The following is a 21,734-nucleotide window of genomic DNA, read 5'->3' as shown; positions in this document are numbered from 1 at the left end:
CAGTTGAAAGCCGTTCATAAAGATGCAAAACATGTTTTAAAACAGTTTCATTTATTGCTGTTTTCAGGCACTCTTAGTGTTTTTCTTGCGGGTTGTGTTTTTTTGCAATGCCTCTTTGTTAGATACACCATATTTTCTCCGACAGGTCAATTTGGATGTTGAGTTTGTTCAAAATACTATGTTCAAAATAATACTCTCTAGCGTCAATGCATTTTTGAAATCGAATGTTTAGTCGATAAAAGCACCCAGTAACCTAATTTTTCAAATAGAGTCAAAGTATTTATGCATCTTATCATCAATTTTGGTTTCAAGAAAAGCGACGACCGCACAAAAAGTGTTCTTCACATTGAAGTATAGCCAGTAATCGTACATAGCAAGACGAGGCGAATAAGGGAGTTGCTCCATCGATGCATTTCCGCCCAAAAACTCAAAGTTTTTTAAGCAGTGTGAGATCTGACCCCTCCAGCTTAAGTGGTTACTGTACTATCTATAAGCATTATTTTTTTACATTTTCCACAAGTTACATTTTTTGAAAGGAAATTAAATTTTAAACTTGTATGTAGAATGTTAGGCCATTTATACAATTATTTAATGTTTTAAATTTGTATAAAGAAATACGTTTTTGTGATTTAAAGGAATCTTAAGGCTTTTTTCAATAATCACTAATGTATTTCATTGATGGATAATTTATCCATTTTGTGAACAAATTGAAATAACAAAATGTGTATAATACATAAATTGGTAAAACTATGGAAAATTGGGTATTGAGGTTTTTTGAAAAAATAACTATTGGTGGTAGGGCTTATGGAAGCCTAAAAGGTGTAACTATTGATAAGTTGGCCCAATACTATAGATATGGTGTGATTAAAAATTTAGATGACCCCAAAGCAATGAATCACAAGTCACAACTTTTAGAGTGACTCGTGTATATATATATATATATATATATATATATATATTAATATATATATATATATATATAAAATTTAATAATATACATTCTACATAGTACTAATTTATATTTTCAGTCTGCAACCAAACTCCATTTCCGTTCAATGCGTTTCTCAGTCTTGATTATTCAGACTCAAGTATTCTTCTCCTCAGTCCTTTCCGGCAACGTTCGTTGCGAAGATGACGGGTTTCAGCGAGAAGGTAAAATTTTATAATTATTTATTTTGTGTATTATTTTAATGCTTACATCTTTTAGATTGGAGTATTGTTGAGTGCATAGGTCTACGTGAGATATATTTATAAACTTAAAGTATGCTTACTAATCTGTCGGTGATTCGTAGTTTATTCTCCTAACCTCCATTCTATAGATCACTCTCCACGTGAATTTTTACTACTAACACATTTAGTGGAATAGAATTATTTTCTAGTTATTCAATCAGAGAATCCTTAATTTAATTATATTTATTAGTTTTTAAGGAAGAATTTCATTAGGTAAACTGTTGTTAAATAGTGTACCCAGGGTTACCAATGACTATTTTTTGGAAAAGGCAACTAGGCTATTCCGTTTTGGTACACTGTCATTTTTCGAGTTACAAATTGACTTGAACTTTTCTGTAGTGTGTACTAATGTAGAAGAGGAACTTAAGAAAGTAAGGAAGACTTGCAGAAAATAATTTATGCTAATGACTCCCATCTTCGGGTAGGCTGGTCTGTCAATGGGTAGTTAGATTGTGATGCCTACCAATGACTTTTTAACTGCCAAAGTGGCCACCGTTCAATATTCTTGAGTAACGAATCCTCGATAATAACAATATAACTTCTGAGGCTGTTTTTTATATCTTTTAAAGTAATCATTTAATTATGACCAAAAATATCTAGGCTACGTATGTTTTTAAAATGTAACAAACAAAATAGTGTAACATTTAATTAAAGCGTATGACACCTTGTGACAATTAACACTTGCACATCGCCATTTTACTTGCGGCTATTGTAGATGGGCACTATATAATGTATGAGTTAGTAATATTCTGTAGTAACCTGTTACCAGGATAACATGTTACCAGTAACAGCTTGGCTGATTTGGCGTTTCTCATAACGTTTTTCTGGTCTGAGGTTCCTTGGTAACAGCTGAGGCGATTATGGTGTAAGTAATTAGGTTAGAAATGGGCCAGTTTATACTACCCTGGAAATAGGTACCGAGATGTCATAACGTGAAGGGAGTGAGCAGGAGGGGCAGGGAACATGAAAGATCAAATATCAAGACCAGTATATTTAGCCTACCAAAATAGAAATGGACCTTTACAGATTTATTTCTGTAATAAACCAACTAATTCTGCATTCCCTTGTTCAATCTCAGTTATAAATAATTAAAAGTAGTCTACTAGTCTAAATATTGAATTTTAATGAGTTGTTAAATGTTTGTATTATAAACAATAATTGTATTTTAAAGTGAAATTTTAAATTTAACCATCTTATAACTAGTCAAAATATTATGTTGTTGTGAGTTGCTTAAATTTTTGGGTACTTTGGGATTATACCGACCACACCAGTATGAAGAACACAAAAATAGAAATTTATAGAAACAAACATGATAGAACGAAAAAACAACTCTTCAATTACAAAAATTACAAACTTACAAGCATTTCCAGGTATTGTGATCGGTATTGTTGTCGCTGTTATCTTATCTTTCTCGAGAATCCTGATTACGGCAGGCCGCGCGGCATCACGTGATTTGCACGGTACATCATTGCCTTTCCATTACAATTCAATTTATATTTCTGATTAGCCCCTCTAGAATTTGATATTTTACTGATAGGTACTATCTCGAGGGATGTTTTTCTTTCGTCGACATCAGCGCGGGGCAGCACCGAAGGTGCTGCCGAAGCCCGCGCTGATGGCCGGAGGCACTCGCATTTTGGGTGGCGGAATGTGATCAAGAATAAAAACAAGTTTTGAGTGTTTTTTTAATAAAAAGTTTAGTTTGGTAAATGTTTGTTTTTGTTGAATTTTTGTGTTTGGAGAAATGTAGAGGTAAAACACGGAAGTACAACAAAGCGATGCACCAGCTGAACGGGCGGCGAGACTCTGCAATCACGTTATCTACTAGACGCTCGACTTTGACCTCTGTCTGAGGATGGGGAGGTGTTTGCGATAAGACAATTCCTGTTTTATATTGACGAAATATTGTTCTACGCTAATCTAGTAATCAGTAGAAACGAAATGTGAAATAACGATTCATGTCTGGGTGTGGTCGGTATAATCCCAAAGTACCAATTTTTGTATGCTATGTATAAATAAACCCACACATGTAGAATTAGTTTGACTCAGTTTATTTATAAATTTAATTTAGTAACATCACTTCAGTAACAGTACGATGCTAATATCTAATGCCTACTGAGAATTGAACGGTTAGTAACAGGTTACTGGAATGTAGTATCTTACCACTAGACCTTGTTATTTTGAAGGTTTATAGTTATATTTACATCATTTCAACGTCAGAATAATCTCATGAGAATTAAGTTTTATTATACTTTGATGCTAATCTTTTATTTAATACAAAGTTTATTAAAATTTAGAACAATCTGTAGGCAAATTATTAATCCAATCATTTAGTTTAAAAATAAAACTGTAGCGATGGAAGAAATGAAGGGTACTTTGAGATTATACCGACCACAGTCGAGCGTCTAGTAGATAACGTGATTGCAGAGTCTCGCCGCCCGTTCAGCTGGTGCATCGCTTTGTTGTACTTCCGTGTTTTACCTCTACATTTCTCCAAACACAAAAATTCAACAAAAACAAACATTTACCAAACTAAACTTTTTATTAAAAAAACACTCAAAACTTGTTTTTATTCTTGATCACATTCCGCCACCCAAAATGCGAGTGCCTCCGGCCATCAGCGCGGGCTTCGACAGCACCTTCGGTGCTGCCCGCGCTGATGTCGACGAAAGAAAAACATCCCTCGAGATAGTACCTATCAGTAAAATATCAAATTCTAGAGGGGCTAATCAGAAATATAAAATTGAATTGTAATGGAAAGGCAATGATGTACCGTTGCAAATCACGTGATGCCGCGCGGCCTGCCGTAATCAGGATTCTCGAGAAAGATAAGATAACAGCGACAACAATACCGATCACAATACCTGGAAATGCTTGTAAGTTTGTAATTTTGTAATTGAAGAGTTGTTTTTTTCGTTCTATCATGTTTGTTTCTATAAATTTCTATTTTTGTGTTCTTCATACTGGTGTGGTCGGTATAATCCCAAAGTACCGTTTGTTTCTATAAAGTTATATTTTTGTGTTCTTCATACTGGTGTGGTCGGTATAATCCCAAAAGTACCAAATGAAGTTCAACTGAAAGACCGAGAAGGTAGAGCTGTTAATTCCTACTGCACTCAAATAGATAACTGTTAAATACTTATCAAATCATGTAGCATGTGTAGAATCTTCTGCTGCGTTCATGGTATCTTTAATACATCCTTATTTTTGCAAGTTTATCAGTGTTAAATGTCTTCTTTTATTGTTTTGTTGTTAAAGTTAATTTTGGATGATTTCAGTTCTGTTTTTGGGCTAGTAGTAATATTTTAAGAACTATTTTGAATGTAAATGGCAATAAAGAGATATGGTTTTTGTAACAGTAATTCTAAAACATTTCATTTCTTAATTTTAAAAATAACTTCATGAAACTAGTAATTTTATACGATTTTAGAACTGAAACTTACAAGAGAGATGTTTATAACATAACCACTGAACCACTTGTGTTGTAGGCTATACTGATAGATGGGCGAGGTCACCTGCTGGGGAGATTGGCTGCTATTGTGGCCAAGACTATCCTACAGGGAGACAAGGTGATTGTTGTCCGCACAGAACAGATCAACATCTCCGGTAACTTCTTTAGGTAAGTCAGAATGAGGTTAAACTGCTACATAATTTAATCATGTAATTCCAAGCACATTTAAAAAGTCAGCTTGTTACCTAGGCTAATGTTTGTATATTATATTGTATGAATTACTCCAAGATACTAGGACCAAATTTCTCTCATGTTTGGACGTAAGTTACTCTGTGGTAATGCTAATTTTCTATTTTACCTTTACACCCATACTTTCTGTAATTGTACAAAAATAGGTTCTCTAAAAATCAGTAACACTACGTTTCTAGATCAGCAATCTGATCTCTTCTTCAGATAAATAACTAACCTAATCCTTATTTACAAACTAGGTTAAAATAAACAAATCATACCCAAAGCGTTGTGGCACGCCTAAGTCAGGAATCACAACCACCATGTTGTTTGTCAACTTTACTAACTCTAAAAACATGCACTTAACCCATTGCGGATCGTATTGTTTTGGCGAGCGGCACAAATTAATTTACGGTCAGCAGCCGCACGAACAGCAATGGTTCGCCACATCGTATTGCTCGCTATTGTATACTAGAAAATTCATCTGTGAAGGTATTCGTTCAGATGGAACATGGGCCTACTGGGGTATCTGTGATGTAGGAACGATAACATGCGAGCAAGGTTCCGGGGTGGCAGGGATGTCTGAATCATAGTCTAAATAAAGCAGCTCGGGCGAAGCGATCACAACATCCGGGCCATTGTCTAGTCTAAACCCGCCAACATGTACGTCTGCGTCGTTTAGTTCTGTGTCAATAACCTCAAAAGTATTATAATAACAACTGAGGAAAATACCGAACCAGAAGCGCTAAAAAGCATAGAGTAAACTCATATGAATGATTTTTCAACTTCGACATACAACTGCGATCTGTAGGATATTTATAAAATTTTTGAAAACTCTCTAAACGTAGACCGTTGTTAAACACTCTTAGTTGACAAGTGAAGACGATCGCCCGATCTATCAGACATTAATAGAACTATTTGGAGGGAAACTTAAAAGCAGACCGCTTTTGCGACCTGAGCTCGTCACCGTTAGGCCTGGCCGCTGCGTGACGAGCCCAGCTCATCAGTGATGTGCAATGGGTTAATAAAATACTATACACAACACTAATCATTAAAACTGAACTACAGAATACAGGTCACAATACGTCTAATGTTTTTTTTTTTATACACAACTGTCTGCCCAGATGATAATATAAGATGATAGACCTTATCTGTGAAACCTTAGATACGGAAATGCTCTTATAACTAATAGTTTATACAATTTATTAGTTTGTACTAAGAATTTGAATTTAGATCAAATTCACAGTATTAATATTAATTGTTATTTTTAGATTTTTATCAATAAATATGCAAATTTTAACTAAAATTCCCTGTTTAATATTTTTTACATTAATCTCTTATAGCATATTTATAATAAAAAAATTGCTTCGAACTTAACCCTTATAGTGCCGAGGTCTCCCGTAACGGGAGACCTTATATACTTCCAAAAAGTGCCGAGTCTCCCGTACCGGGAGACCCCGTAGTAGCGCAAGAAGTGCCGGGTCTCCCGTAACGGGAGACTTCGTATTTTATTTATTATACAATGGTGTCATATATTTACTGGTTTACACTACATCCAAAAGCTTCATGGATATCCAAAGCATACAAAAAAAAATTTTCCTTTGTACTGTGGGCAGACGACGTGCTTGTTTTTGTGGTACTTTGGGATTATATTATACCGACCACACCCAGACATGAATCGTTATTTGACATTTTGCTTCTACTGATTACTAGATTAGCGTAGAACAATATTTCGTCAATATAAAACAGGAATTGTCTTATCGCAAACCCCTCCCCATCCTCAGACAGAGGTCAAAGTCGAGTGGTCTAGTAGATAACGTGATTGCAGAGTCTCGCCGCCCGTTCAGCTGGTCGCTTTGTTGTACTTCCTTGTTTTACCCCTACATTTCTCCAAACACAAAAATTCAACAAAAACAAACATTACCAAACAAAAACTAAACTCTTTATTGAAAAAAACACTCAACACTTGTTTTCATTCTTGATCACACTCCGCCATTCAAAATGTGAGTGCCTCCGAAGGTGCTGCCGAAGCTCGCGCTGATGTCAACGAAAGAAAAACATCCCTCGAGATAGTACCTATCAGTAAAATATCAAATTCTAGAGGGGCTGATCAGAAATATAAATTGAATTGTAATTGAAAGGCAATTATGTACCGTGCAAAAAACTTAAATAATCATGTGATGCCACGCGGCCTGCCGTAATCGGGGTTCTCGAGAAAGATAAGATAACAGCAACAACAATACCGATCACAATACCTGGAAATGCTTGTAAGTTTGTAATTTTGTAATTAAAGAGTTGTGTTTTTCGTTCTATCATGTTTGTTTCTATAAATTTTATATTTTTGTGTTCTTCGTACTGGTGTGGTCGGTATAATCCCAAAGTACCGTTTTTGTTTATGTTCAGCTGTTTTGATGCAACGACGATTGCAGTGGCCGTTGTGTGTTGTGTTTCGTTGTTGTTTATCTTGCTTGAGAGTTTTCAAGTTTTTACTGCTGCATTTGTAGTTTCAACCCAATAAATGGAAGATAGTGATATTAGAAAATTTTTGGAAGCTACTTGTTTTACACTTCTTACAGGATATATTAGGAATTGATGTAAAAAAAATGTAATATATTGTTAGAAAAATTGTTGCTTAGAGAAGAAAATCTAATTAATCCTTACAAAAAATGTTGTAATTGTTAGATATTATTTTCAGGTAGTTTTAGTTCAAATATAATGTTATATATTATATAAGTTCTGTTTGTTCTTTCACAAAAAAATCATCAAAATATGTTTGGTAAACCAGTTTTTACAGCATTGTAACCAAATATGGCAAAACCAACAATTTGTCATTGTATTTTTTTTTTTTTTTCAGTAGGTTTTAATTCAGAATTATGTTATACATATGAAGTTTTATTGTTTTTTAATGCTGTATAACATAAAAATATTTCTAGCTAGATAAAACAAAAATTAGTTTATGATTTTTTATCTCAAACTTAAAAAAGTGTTTAAACATTTTTTAAAAGCCTATCGATTTTTTATAAAATTTTAAGTTTGTACTGTGCTTTGTGTACTCTTTTATGATAGGTAAATTAGAACAGCCTTTTACCAACAAATTAAATAAAAAATCATAAAAATATGTTGATAAACCAATTTTTTTACAGTGTTTTTACCAAAGTCTCACGTTTTTGCTGAAAAATTGCCGGCACTTCTTGCATATACCCCATAATTTCACCTGGCACTCTTACAATGTGAAAAATTTTTTAGAGCTGTGGCACTCAAAGGGTTAAAGAAAAAGGGTTATATATTTTATAGATATCTTGGCATTTTAGGGAAATCGATGGATTTATTAGCGGTGTGCGAAGGGTTAAAACTATATCGGGTTCCCTAAACTTAGAGTACTTATTCCTTTGGTATTGCTAAGTTAGCGTAGTATTATTATTAGTCTTGCTTATTACCAAAAGAATTAAAAAAGTTAAAAAGAGGAGATTCAGGGTTAAGTAATAAGTATTACACAAAAGTATATATTATATAAATGTTTTTGTTACAAACCAGGAAAATTTTAAATAATAAAAATATGCACTTACTAGAGTTATTTTTACATAAATTGAAAAATGTGTTTTGCAATTTGTTTTATTTCTAAGTTTAGCTTCATGTAATTTTTACATGATTTGAGATAGTAAAATACTGTAATTGTTCAACATATACACAGTTTTGTTGTGAACAAAAATATTATAACATACACTTATATTTACAATACAAAAAAGTTTTTTGATAAAAATGTAAAGTATTCACTACTTTCTTGGCAGTACACATCCATATTGGTGTTTGATGAATTCTTTGGGCAAGAGGAGTATCAGATAATGATGAACTGTTGTCACTGTCATTATCAATTTGTTCTCAACCAAACTCACATTCTACCGGTTTATATTCATCCAGACTATCTGACAAAGAAATATCATCCAATAGTTCATTTATATCATTTTAACAAGGATTGCCCATTTCATAACATTACAATCAGTCATAAACAACTAGCCTACCTAAAAACCTAGCAACAAAGAACGTCAAGACCGTGCAGCACGTCACCAGCTGCATAGTCTGTCAGCTTTATACTGTGTGGCCTTCGGGTCGATATCAGCAGACAAGCAATATTACCAATATAAACTATATAAAATGAATTTCTAATAGTAGAGGATTTGAATTGTGCAAGTTATGTCTTATAATTTAAATTATTTTCGTGTAATAATAGTGAAAGTTGACAGATGGTTGTGCCGTCTTTATCAGTTGACAACCGTTATTGATGAACATCTGTGCCGTTGGTCATCAGTCAGAGGGTTAATGAAACCTCTAGTTTGTGAACAGCTGCCTAGGGAACTGTGTGCATATCAAGAACCACATCAAGCAGTTAATTAAAAATATCATTATCATATATTAGAAGTAAACATCCCAAAACTATTGGTGATAAAAAGTTTCATTGGTTTGATTCAATTTAATTGTTTCTGATCTCAATTTTCAGTGTATTTGTATCTCCAGCTGATTGTAGTTTTAATTAATATGATTTAAAAACGCAGGGGTCTGACCAAACTGCTATGCAAAACTTATATTTTATTTCAATGTTTTCTATTAATTTCCTCTTTTTGTTTAGTAAATTGAGCAAAAATTCCAAACAAACATGTTAATTTGAAATGTTTTAGTATGGTTTTACTGTAGTATTTATAAATATCTGAGTTGTTATGTGCTGTACTATAACAACAGCACAGAAAGGAATAATTACGCAACAACCAGATTCAGCCGTAACAACAAACGAACTGAAAGTCATACAAAAAAAGATACACCAAAAACTTACTACTACTCATTACTGAAATGATGGTAAATTCACAATCAGCTGATCATATATTAGTGGAGTTAAAAATTAAAATTTTACTTACAGTATACCTTTTTTTAGGTGGCAAAAACTCTCTGTGGGAGATTGTTGCTACTGCTGTTGTTACCTTCTGTTCCAAGTTGGTAACAATGTTTCTTAAGTTGTTTAAATATATTTACAATTTTTGCTGATTATCCATATAATATCTGGAGTTTTAAATATGTTGAACATGTGTAAAAAAATAGTTCTGTTGACCAGCATGGAATTATAAGAAATACAATCTTTATCAAATTATATTCAAGTTAGCAAACTGGCTTACTAGTTAAGAATTAACAAAAATCAAAAACTCTCTTGCTACATTTTGAACGTCCTTGATAATTAGAAAAAATGTAACTATTAAAGGGATTAAGGATTTCTTTTATTTGCCCAAAAAGCAACATTTTTCAAGACCTGCAACTTTTTCAACTGGTATCTTAGTCCGGTCAATTTAGACATTGACCCTTGCAAAAATTCCCAGAAAGCTGAAAATTTGCATAGATGTTAGGGACACCATTGCTATGTAATTGTGAAAAGTCCCCATCGATCCCATGTCTGCAAAATGTTTTATTCAAGGTCAAATTTCACAAAAATAGGTTTTTTGAATTTTTCAACGAAACGGTTAGGTTTATGAAAAAATGTTATAAACAAAAGTTGTAGATCATGCAATTATCTACAAAAATGCTCCTTATAATTCTTTTCTTAATACTAACCATTTCTGAGAAAAAACAATTACAAAGATTTCTTACGCTTTATTGTCTATAATATGGACACGTTTCCACGCCACCTATGAGGTAGTGTACCTAGCGCGATTTTTAATGTGGTTTCCACGGTAGGCCTATTCCAAGGTCTATTCCAGTAAAATTTAATGAATGTTTGGTTATTCTTCTTTTATTCAGGCGTTGCACTCTTGTTAGTGTGGTCGTTGTCAATCAGGTACAGCTCGAGTGGCAAGTCCCGTTATACTTGATTGTAAACATATTTTATTCATCATCATCGTCACTAATTATTTCCTCTTCTTACCCTCCATCTTCTCTCTCTATTTTCCTCTTCTTCCTCATCTACTTGAGTAGATGTAAATTGTACTAACATAAACACGCGTAAAAAGTGATACATCAGTTGTTTCGTCGTCCATATAAAAACCTTCTTCTGTTGGAGATTGAACATTTGAACACGATTGGCCTTGACAAGTAGTGCACGCTAGTGAACAAAATAATTTTACTTTTTTGCAGCTGCATCTTACGTTACACCCCTTTTTGCAGTTGCAAAGAACAGAATTGCAGGTGCAGGTGGAAGAAGCGTGTGGGTTGGTTCCAATGCATTATTGACATGCTTCCAACCCCATTGTTCTGGGTCTAGTTGATTACCAAGCCACACCTGAAACTAGTAATATACACGATAACACGGTTGGTGAGCGGAAGCTGCGGTTGGAGGAAGGCAAGCTAATTGCACACGTTTGTTTATTACGTGTTTGTTTTGCAAAAGATAAGTAACGAAATTTGTCTATCGAAGTAATTTTTTGGAGCTCCATATATAGACAGAAGAAAGCGAGTTTCTGTGAAGAGTTGATTTCTTGGAAAGCTTGTGCACAAGTAATAAAATTTTCTTTTCAAACAATAAAAAAATTGCCCCTTCGAAATATTGCTGATGTTTTATCACAGCCAGTCGTAGCATGTAAAAACTGTATAATATTTAACCAATTGATTATCTTCCCGAATAATTGCTGCCGCAGTTGATAGGACCTTCAATTGCTCTTCTTTGCCTTTAGATTTTTTCACTCTAAGCTTGATTGATAATATCATGATAATTAACAAGAAAACATGCAATTTTAATTGTCCTAGTTTCGGAGTAATAATGAATCTATTACTATAATCTTTTAATACCTCCAATTGTCATTTAATTTTTCTGTTATCAACACTTACGTTTTTACAAATATTTTCTAATTCTTCTAACGTAAACTGGCAGTCAAAACTACTTTCAATATATAAAAATATTTCCCCCATGGTGAGATACAATGCTTCATCTTGAGGATGGCCGACTTAGCCTCCAGTGGTCGGCTTTAAAAATGATACAAAGCAATCATTATGGTACTTAGCTTCGCACTAACTAAACCGTGTTCAAACCCGATGCGAGCAACAATAGTTTTTGCCGTGTCATCAGAACGACACTGAGCTGCTTTCATAACTGAGTCGTTACATGAAAGAGTTCTAACGTTACAAATTTTTCGACAAGATTTCTATGCTTATTTCTTTTTGTATTCCTCACTCAACTCGTCGCCGCAAAATAAACAAAAATTTTTAAAAGAAAAATATAACTCACTTACATGCTCTAGGACTTTTTGAGAGGTACTAGCTGATTCCTCTTCATGTTGCCGTTTTGCTGCTGCAATTGTACTCTTTCTATTGTATTGTTTTGCGACACTGCACATGATTTGTTGCTGAATTAATCAGTAAATTGATTCCCCCCATGAATACTCGCGTTAAGTAACGTCTTCATGCCGTGATCAACAATAACACATTCACTTGAAGATAAAAGTTTAGTGCAAATAAAACACTATTGCGACATATTTTCAATAAAAAGTGAATACAGCACAAACTTTAGCAGAGAATATTTGAAATAACTACGTGTTTTCACTAGGAGGGAATTTTAAAGACTAACGGTGATTTAGGTGCGACCTCAGAAAAGCAGGTGGACGGAACGGCCACTCGAACAATGGAATGACAGGCAGATGTTCAAGGGGCACATGGCCCCTTAAAATTAAGGACTCCGTTTTTTAATATAATATTCTCAGAATTATCGGTCAATATGAATGTATTAGTCACGCAGACTTATAGTTTTACTTATAGGTATTACATGAACAATGATATCATAGGCAGCTTAGTCGTGCTTGTTATGGATAATACATCTGAAGAAAATTTTGTAATTGTTTTTGATCAAAAATGGTTAGTGTTATGAAAAGAATTATAAGGAGCATTTTTGTAGAAAATTGCATGATCTACAATTTGTGTTGAAAATATTTTTTCATAAAACTAATCGTTTCGCTGAAAAATTCAAAAAACCTATTTTTGCGAAATTTGACCTTGAATAAAAAGTTTTGCAGACATGGGATCGATGGGGACTTTTCACAATTTTATAACAATGGTGTCCCTAACATCTATGCAAATTTTCAGCTTTCTGGGAATTAATGCAAAGTTACCTCTATTTTTTTGGCTAAATTGACCGGACTAATCTGTATTTTTCTTCAGGTGCCAATCTTATATAATAGGGTTCAGTAAGCAGAAAAATTAACACTTTAAACACGGCGATGGGACATACCAAAGTTATTGTATGGATCACACATTCTAATTTTCCATAGGCAACTTGGATTAACCCTCCGGCTGGCGCGCATTTGAGCCTTGACTGGCACCCTGTTTTGAAACTTTGTTCAGAGTTTTTAATTTTTTATCCTGTACAATTAATTATTGGAGAAAACACAAAAGTGTTATACATCAAATTACTCTGCAGAATATGTTGTACAATATAAACATAATTATAATTTGACTTACCTGAATAATGGTGGATGTTTGATGGTCAGAACTCAAAACTTTGTTTTTCAAAAAACACTTTCATATTATGCCATTAAAAAAACTCAAAATTAATTTTATTTAAAATTCTAAAATATACAAAATGTTCACTTACTTATGCACAAAAAGAAAATACATAGTTATAAACACTTTTATTTACAAAATTACCGAACAGCTGTTTGGAACACTAACAGTTGCCGAGTCGCGTCACGCGGAAGTTTTCGGTAGCTTTTAGCGGCCAGTAAAAGAACAAATATTCATATATATAAGTTTTATATATATAAGTGAATACATTATTAGAAGGCTTGGGATCTTGTGATTAAAGTGATATAACTTTTATGCGATTCGAGCGGTAATTATCGGAACTATGACGTAATTAGTAGACGATGTTTAATGTGTCGTATATTACGACTCTGCCAGTTCACAGCGGGAAAAAATGAGTCGTAATTTACGACGTTGCCAGCCGGAGGGTTAATGCAGCTAATGCTAGTTATAAACCATTTTTATTTTTATGGTAAGACTTAAAAATAGAATGGAGTTTGTCGTAAACAAGTAAGTTAATATTTAGAAATGTGTTCAAATAATGTAAAACATGTTTGTATACAAAAAGCATAGCAGTGTGTTTAATGTGACTTACAATTTCAAAAACAGATACTATATTTTTAACCTTTTATTGCCTTTCATGTTAGTGTCTTACTTTATTTTAATTTTTTAAAGGCATTGCTTCTTGTGGTACTTAACCGTATTGAGGTTCTTACAAGAGATATGTGAACAAATTGCATTAAAATATAAACTTTTTTCAAGTTGTGTTGTATATTATCTCATTGTTTAGAGCAGTTGACTACTGTTCTGTATTCATGCCTGTGACCACTGTTTGCAGGAGTAAATTGAAGTATTTGGCATTTTTGCGGAAGCGGTGCAATGTGAATCCTGCACGAGGCCCCTTCCACTTCAGAGCCCCCAGTGCTATCCTCTACAGAACTATCAGAGGTGGGTTCCAACAGTCTTGTTAGAAATGTCATTATAATTATGCCTGTCGCAAAGAGAACTTAATTGTAAATTTTAAGGTCCTACATGTTTTTTTTGTGACTATACATGTGTAAAGTATTTCAAACTGCACTGGTTTTTCCTAGGATGTATAATTACATAGTTCTGAATAAGAATATGTAATTATACATATGTAATTATACATATGTAATTATACATATGTAATTATATAATTATAGTTCTGAATAAGAATACTCATTGAAGCAAAACCCAACTTTTAATATTGAAATGACTTCTTTCATCTCAATAACAGGATGTATAACTGTACATTTAAAAGCTTCTCAAAATAGTTTTAAGTTGTGAGTATGTTGGCAACATGGACATATGTAACAGCTTAGTTCCATCTATATTGAGTAATCTTCCAATTTTAATCTGAGCTTCAGTGATGCAAAAAAAGCAATAACCTTACCTACATTATCTGATAAAAAATGAACTGAAGTGATTGCTCTGAGAACTCAGATTATGTAATATATATGTAGCTGTGGACGGTTTATTTAAGTCAATAAATCTTATTGTTTGTGGGTAGGTTGGTACCTTGGAAAATTTTAAAAGCTTAGTTCCATCTCTATTGAGTAAACTGCCAATTTTAATCTGAGCTTTGATGATGCAAAAAAAGCAATAACCTTACCTACATTATCTGATAAAAAATGAACTGAAGTGATTGCTCTGAGAACTCAAATTAGGTAGTGTATATATCTGTAGACGGTTTATTTGACAGTCGATATATATTTTCTTTAGTAAGTTGGCACCGTGGAAAATTTTAACAGCTTAGTTAAATCTATATGTATCAGATTATGTAGCTGTTGATAGTATTTTCAACAGTTGATAATTTTTTTTTATATTGGTACCATGGAAATGTTTACAGCTTAGTTAAATCTATATAGAGTAATCTGTCAATTTTAACCTGAGTTTCAGTGATGTGAAAAAGCAATAACCTTACCTACATTATCTGATAAGAAATGAATTGAAGTAATTGCTCTGAGAACTCAGATTATGTATCTGTTGATGGTATTTCAACAGTTTGATAATTTTTGTATATTGTTACCATGGAAATGTTTACAGCTTAGTTAAATCTATATAGAATAATCTGTCAATTTTAACCTGAGTTTCAGTGATGTGAAAAAGCAATAACCTTACCTACATTATCTGATAAGAAATGAATTGAAGTAATTGCTCTGAGAACTCAGATTATGTATCTGTTGATGGTATTTCAACAGTTGATAATTTTTGTATATTGTTACCATGGAAATGTTTACAGCTTAGTTAAATCTATATAGAGTAATCTGTCAATTTTAACCTGAGTTTCAGTGATGTGAAAAAGCAATAACCTTATCTACATTATCTGATAAGAAATGAATTGAAGTAATTGCTCTGAGAACTCAGATTATGTATCTGTTGATGGTATTTCAACAGTTGATAATTTTTGTATATTGGTACCATGGAAATGTTTACAGCTTAGTTAAATCTATATAGAGTAATCTGTCAATTTTAACCTGAGTTTCAGTGATGTGAAAAAGCAATAACCTTACTTACATTATCTGATAAGAAATGAATTGAAGTAATTGCTCTGAGAACTCAGATTATGTATCTGTTGATGGTATTTCAGCAGTTGATAATTTTTTTATATTGGTACCATGGAAATGTTTACAGCTTAGTTAAATCTATATAGAGTAATCTGTCAATTTTAACCTGAGTTTCAGTGATGTGAAAAAGCAATAACCTTACTTACATTATCTGATAAGAAATGAATTGAAGTAATTGCTCTGAGAACTCAGATTATGTATCTGTTGATGGTATTTCAGCAGTTGATAATTTTTGTATATTGGTACCATGGAAATGTTTACAGCTTAGTTAAATCTATATAGAGTAATCTGTCAATTTTAACCTGAGTTTCAGTGATGTGAAAAAGCAATAACCTTACTTACATTATCTGATAAGAAATGAATTGAAGTAATTGCTCTGAGAACTCAGATTATGTATCTGTTGATGGTATTTCAGCAGTTGATAATTTTTGTATATTGGTACCATGGAAATGTTTACAGCTTAGTTAAATCTATATAGAGTAATCTGTCAATTTTAACCTGAGTTTCAGTGATGTGAAAAAGCAATAACCTTACTTACATTATCTGATAAGAAATGAATTGAAGTAATTGCTCTGAGAACTCAGATTATGTATCTGTTGATGGTATTTCAGCAGTTGATAATTTTTGTATATTGGTACCATGGAAATGTTTACAGCTTAGTTAAATCTATATAGAATAATCTGTCAATTTTAACCTGAGTTTCAGTGATGTGAAAAAGCAATAACCTTACTTACATTATCTGATAAGAAATGAATTGAAGTAATTGCTCTGAGAACTCAGATTATGTATCTGTTGATGGTATTTCAGCAGTTGATAATTTTTTTATATTGGTACCATGGAAATGTTTACAGCTTAGTTAAATCTATATAGAGTAATCTGTCAATTTTAACCTGAGTTTCAGTGATGTGAAAAAGCTATAACCTTACCTACATTATCTGATAAGAAATGAATTGAAGTAATTGCTCTGAGAACTCAGATTATGTATCTGTTGATGGTATTTCAGCAGTTGATAATTTTTGTATATTGTTACCATGGAAATGTTTACAGCTTAGTTAAATCTATATAGAGTAATCTGTCAGTTTTAACCTGAGTTTCAGTGATGTGAAAAAGCAATAACCTTACTTACATTATCTGATAAGAAATGAATTGAAGTAATTGCTCTGAGAACTCAGATTATGTATCTGTTGATGGTATTTCAGCAGTTGATAATTTTGTATATTGGTACCATGGAAATGTTTACAGCTTAGTTAAATCTATATAGAGTAATCTGTCAATTTTAACCTGAGTTTCAGTGATGTGAAAAAGCAATAACCTTACTTACATTATCTGATAAGAAATGAATTGAAGTAATTGCTCTGAGAACTCAGATTATGTATCTGTTGATGGTATTTCAGCAGTTGATAATTTTTTATATTGGTACCATGGAAATGTTTACAGCTTAGTTAAATCTATATAGAGTAATCTGTCAATTTTAACCTGAGTTTCAGTGATGTGAAAAAGCAATAACCTTACTTACATTATCTGATAAGAAATGAATTGAAGTAATTGCTCTGAGAACTCAGATTATGTAGCTGTTGATGGTATTTTCAACAGTCGATAATTTGTTTTTGTATATTGGTACCATGGAAATGTTTTTCAGTTTAGTTCCATCTATATTGAGTAATTTGCCAATTTTTATCTGAGCTTCAATGATGCAAGAAAGCAATAACCTTACCTACATTATCTGATAAGAAATGGACTGATTCTATTGTTCTGAAAACTCAAATCATATAATTTTTTTTTTTTTTTTTTTTTTTTTATTACAAATCAATAACATGAAGTAATGGATCATGTTAAGTCAAAGGTTATTTAATAATAAACTAGGAGATTTCCTTGAACTAGACTGAGGAATTTGTCAAGGTTGTACATTGCGCTTTTACATTGTTATTTTTATTGCTGTGTTATAAGAGATTACTCATGTTAAAGATATAATTAATAATAGTCAGACACAGTTTTTAGGCGTATACTTTTGATTATTTAAACAACAAATTTTGTAATTGTTTAAAATTTTTTCTGAATAGCGTTTAAAATTATGTCACTGTATATTATAAATATTTTGACAAACCTTAAAAATAAAATTAGTGATAGTCCCTTATTTATATTATAATATCTGATATGCATCTATATATTTATAATCTCCATTTACATAGTTTTAAAATTCAATCCTTATCCAGTTGTGGCTGGATCAGTCTATTTGCAGCACATAACATAGTAGCCATCATTCAGAACTAAGGTTTACCTGGCTGTGAGTGTCGCTGTAGCTGCTATAGTATATCTTATCTACTTATTAAAGTACTAGTGCATTTGGTGGAGACGAATCAGTAAAGTTTCCATGTTGAAGCTAATAAACTTTAAATTATTAAAGAATTTTATTTAAATCTCGGAAGTCATTTAAAGAGCCGAAGGTCAAGTACTGCCATTTAAATCTGAGTAAAAGTGCTGTACATGGTTACGCAGCAGCCTGGCACTGTGTGTGGTCCGGTGAACTTGGAGGGTTACCATCTGAGCTGAGCGAGAAATAAGTTTTGGCCACATTTGAGGCTTGCTGATTGCAAAGGGTGAACCAGTGACAGATCTTGGTACGGGTTCTATGTGCAGTGACCCTGCTTACTTTTGTGATATACACACTATTTTTCTGCTGAATTTCCATATACAAGACATTAAATTTAAATAAGATTTCAAGTAAGACTCTAGAATTTTGTGTTTTAGGTATGATTCCACACAAGACAAAGCGCGGCAAGGAAGCACTGAAGAGGTTCAAGGCGTACGAGGGCTGCCCTGCGCCATACGACCGACGCAAGCGGCTGGTGGTTCCGACGGCCATGCGGGTGATGTGCCTCAAGCCTGGCCGCGCCTACTGCCACCTCGGCCGTCTCAGTCACGAGGTCGGCTGGAAGTACAAGGATGTGGTGCGTGCCCTCGAGACCAAGCGGAAGGTGAAGGCGGTGTTCAGCATTCGCAAACGAAACTCACTCAAGGTAAGTTTCTGTAAAACCTCAATGAACATGCACTCGCACGCACCCATGGCAAATGGTTGCATTTATTATATGCAGAATTTGGTTTTTTTTTTTTTTTCAAAAAAGGCTAGGTAGCTAAATAATCCTCGGTCAATTATCCCTCTGAGTGACCTTAAACCAGATTAGTCGTTCACTGGGCACAGGGGCTGGTAGTTCCCTACCAAACTCGGAACTCTGCTCCAATTGTAAACAATTTGCTAACGCACGTGCCGTCATCATTAGTAATTGATAATGTGCACGCTTAGTCGTAATTTCTTTTTAAATTCAATGCTATTTGATATAGTGAACATCTTATTGTAAATGTGTTTTGTTTGATTTTAGAAAGTATAGATATTCTTGTGTAAAAAGCAAAAATTACAGATTTATTAACGATGAGTTCCACGGTGTTGTTTATATGAAACTATGATTTTGTATGATGTTGGGATAACATTTATAAAATAATTTTTAAAGAATATTACTGAAGAATATCAACACGTATATTAAGGAAATATACCAGGCGATATTGAAAAATATAAATATTATGAGGGTGAGAAACAAAGTTACCAGATGTGAGCAAATTGCCACAGTGCGTGCCATCATTGAAATAACTAGGCAAGTGTGTTAATGGGCAAAGCTATTTCTATAGAATGAAGGTAAAAAGTGTTGTCCTCCTGATCAAACAAATCGTTTAATTAGGTTTCACATATCCAGAAGTTAAAAAATATTAAGACAATATTATCATTGATAGTTATTTAATGTTTTATATCACTAATTAATTAAAAGCCAGCCAGCAGGACTGCAGAAAATACCTTGAAAACTGATTTAGGATTAACCTAAAGTTAAAAGACAAATTTATTATTAAAATATTTCTTGAAACAATTCAGTAATTAGTTATCTTTCTTAATATTTTCTACGATTTAATTTCTGGTATTTCTTGGAAAATTTCTCTTTGTTATCAGCTGTGTTAACTAATAAATTGTTTATATTTTGCTTATGAATGCACTATTTTACATCAAATTTAAGCTAACAAAGTGTAGTACTCAATATTTCCAACATTAGCTTTCTTACTTTTTTTAGTTCAGCTCAGAAAAATGAGAAATAAATAAAATTTGTTTAGAGTGTACATTTTAATTGTTTTTCATTCAAATACTATTTTATACATTTCTAATAAAAGAAAACATAATAGACTTAACAATATAGTAATGCATTTTTGTGGGATGAATTTTTTTGAGGTAAATAATGTGGTTCCAACAGTGTCAGAACTTGTTAATTCTGGAAATTCATTTGGATTAAATAAACATATGAGCATAATTAATTAAACTACATACCTTTCACCCAGAAACTGTTTTTGTTAATTAATCTGTTTATTCGATATTATGAATTATTTTTAAAGTTGTGGTAAACCGGTTAAGTAATTATTATTATTATTTACTTCTAGATAACTAAATAATATAATAAGGTTGAGTTTCAATGATGTAAAATAAATCTTACCTACATTATCTGATCATACCAATTATGATAGAAGATAATAACTCTGAGAAACTCACAAATTTTATTTCCAGTGATAAATAATTTATATACCCACCACACAATGTACGATTCTTGATTTCCTTAGAGTACAGAATGGGATGGCTAATTCTAAATTGTCTATTTTGTAAATATACATTTTTTAAGGGTGGTGCAAATAGGATTTTCAGGTCAAGTCAAGTAATCGTCAAAAACAAACAATGCTCCTCAAATATTCCAGTATTAAGATTGATAATGTTTTAATTACAAATTGTATTATTTACAGTACAGAGTACACAATATTCATCTAATTTATCATCCTTTTAATATTTATTACTTAAATTAAGAACAATTTTCCAAGTCTGTTTAGTATTATCATGAGTGGAAATAATTATTGTTAATGGATTATTGATTAGTTCCTCAGATAGTTCATGCTGTGATTGTTTCACAGTCGGTAATGTTGATGTTCTGTTACAGAAACTGACAAAAGAAGCTGGAAAGAAGGTCGCTAAACAGACAAAACACTTTGATAGCATCATCAAGTCTTATGGCTACCACTAAGTCTTGTAATAAACTTTGTTTATTTTATTTTGTAATTCACTTTATTTCATGAGCCTCCACCTCACTAATAGATTTGTTTGTATTATAATTAATTTTTAAAGTACTGATTCAACAAAACAGTTTTAGCTTATCATTTAGTTCTTACATTGTTTAGTGCATTTACTTTGTATTAATCATAATTTATCAGTTTGTTTTTGAATTTGTTTGGATGGTAGACCCTGTAATGTGCGTTGGGTTGCTATGTCATGGATTAGGTAATTTTTGATCTCGATATTTTTAAGTTTGGTAATGTGGTATTTGTGGTTGGGTTTACCAAGATTTTACGGCGGTAGGGGAACTTGTCAAGTGTATGCAAGCAGTGATATCGCCGGTATGTTCAATATTTTGGGTGTTGTTTGTGAGTTTACAATATCTCTTGAGAACTCGCTGTAGGTTTCAGTTTGCATAATAATTTAGTTGTCTTCTGTATCAGATTGACTCATTATGAGGCCGGTATTGCTATATTGAAGTATATCCCGATTGCTTGGGTGGCTTTGGGTTTTTGGAGGTTGTAGTGTTTTGACCATGTTGATTTGAAGGGGGGGGGGGGTAATTGAGAATAGTTGTGCACAAACAAATTTTATCAACTTCTGAGTATGAAATTCTTTTTTT

General features: G+C 32.7%; 1 protein-coding gene and 1 non-coding gene across 2 annotated transcripts; both read left to right on the top strand.

The window, feature by feature from the left end:
- Positions 1-1,035: 1,035 nt before the first annotated feature.
- Positions 1,036-21,110, top strand: LOC124360894 (60S ribosomal protein L13a-like). The gene is made up of 5 exons (XM_046814881.1): positions 1,036-1,152; positions 4,719-4,849; positions 14,232-14,341; positions 18,730-18,998; positions 21,000-21,110. The coding sequence occupies exons 1-5, from the start codon at positions 1,132-1,134 to the stop codon at positions 21,081-21,083; spliced, it is 615 nt and encodes a 204-aa protein (XP_046670837.1). The 5' UTR covers positions 1,036-1,131; the 3' UTR covers positions 21,084-21,110.
- Positions 20,479-20,561, top strand: LOC124361593. The gene has a single exon (XR_006922347.1). It is a non-coding gene; the product is annotated as a small nucleolar RNA SNORD34 (small nucleolar RNA).
- Positions 21,111-21,734: the final 624 nt, after the last annotated feature.

The sequence above is a fragment of the Homalodisca vitripennis genome, chromosome 4 (genome assembly GCF_021130785.1).
Source record: "Homalodisca vitripennis isolate AUS2020 chromosome 4, UT_GWSS_2.1, whole genome shotgun sequence".
In the NCBI taxonomy this organism is placed as follows: domain Eukaryota; kingdom Metazoa; phylum Arthropoda; class Insecta; order Hemiptera; family Cicadellidae; genus Homalodisca; species Homalodisca vitripennis.
The sequence above is the reverse complement of the archived record's forward strand: the minus strand, read 5'-3'. Positions and strand labels throughout refer to the sequence as shown.

Excerpts from the sequence above, each read along its gene's own strand:
- LOC124360894 (XM_046814881.1), top strand. The coding sequence starts at position 1,132 with ATGACGGGTTTCAGCGAGAAG. Across the intron at positions 4,850-14,231 it reads ATCTCCGGTAACTTCTTTAG|GAGTAAATTGAAGTATTTGG; the intron begins GTAAGTCAGAAT and ends CACTGTTTGCAG. Across the intron at positions 14,342-18,729 it reads CCTCTACAGAACTATCAGAG|GTATGATTCCACACAAGACA; the intron begins GTGGGTTCCAAC and ends TTTGTGTTTTAG.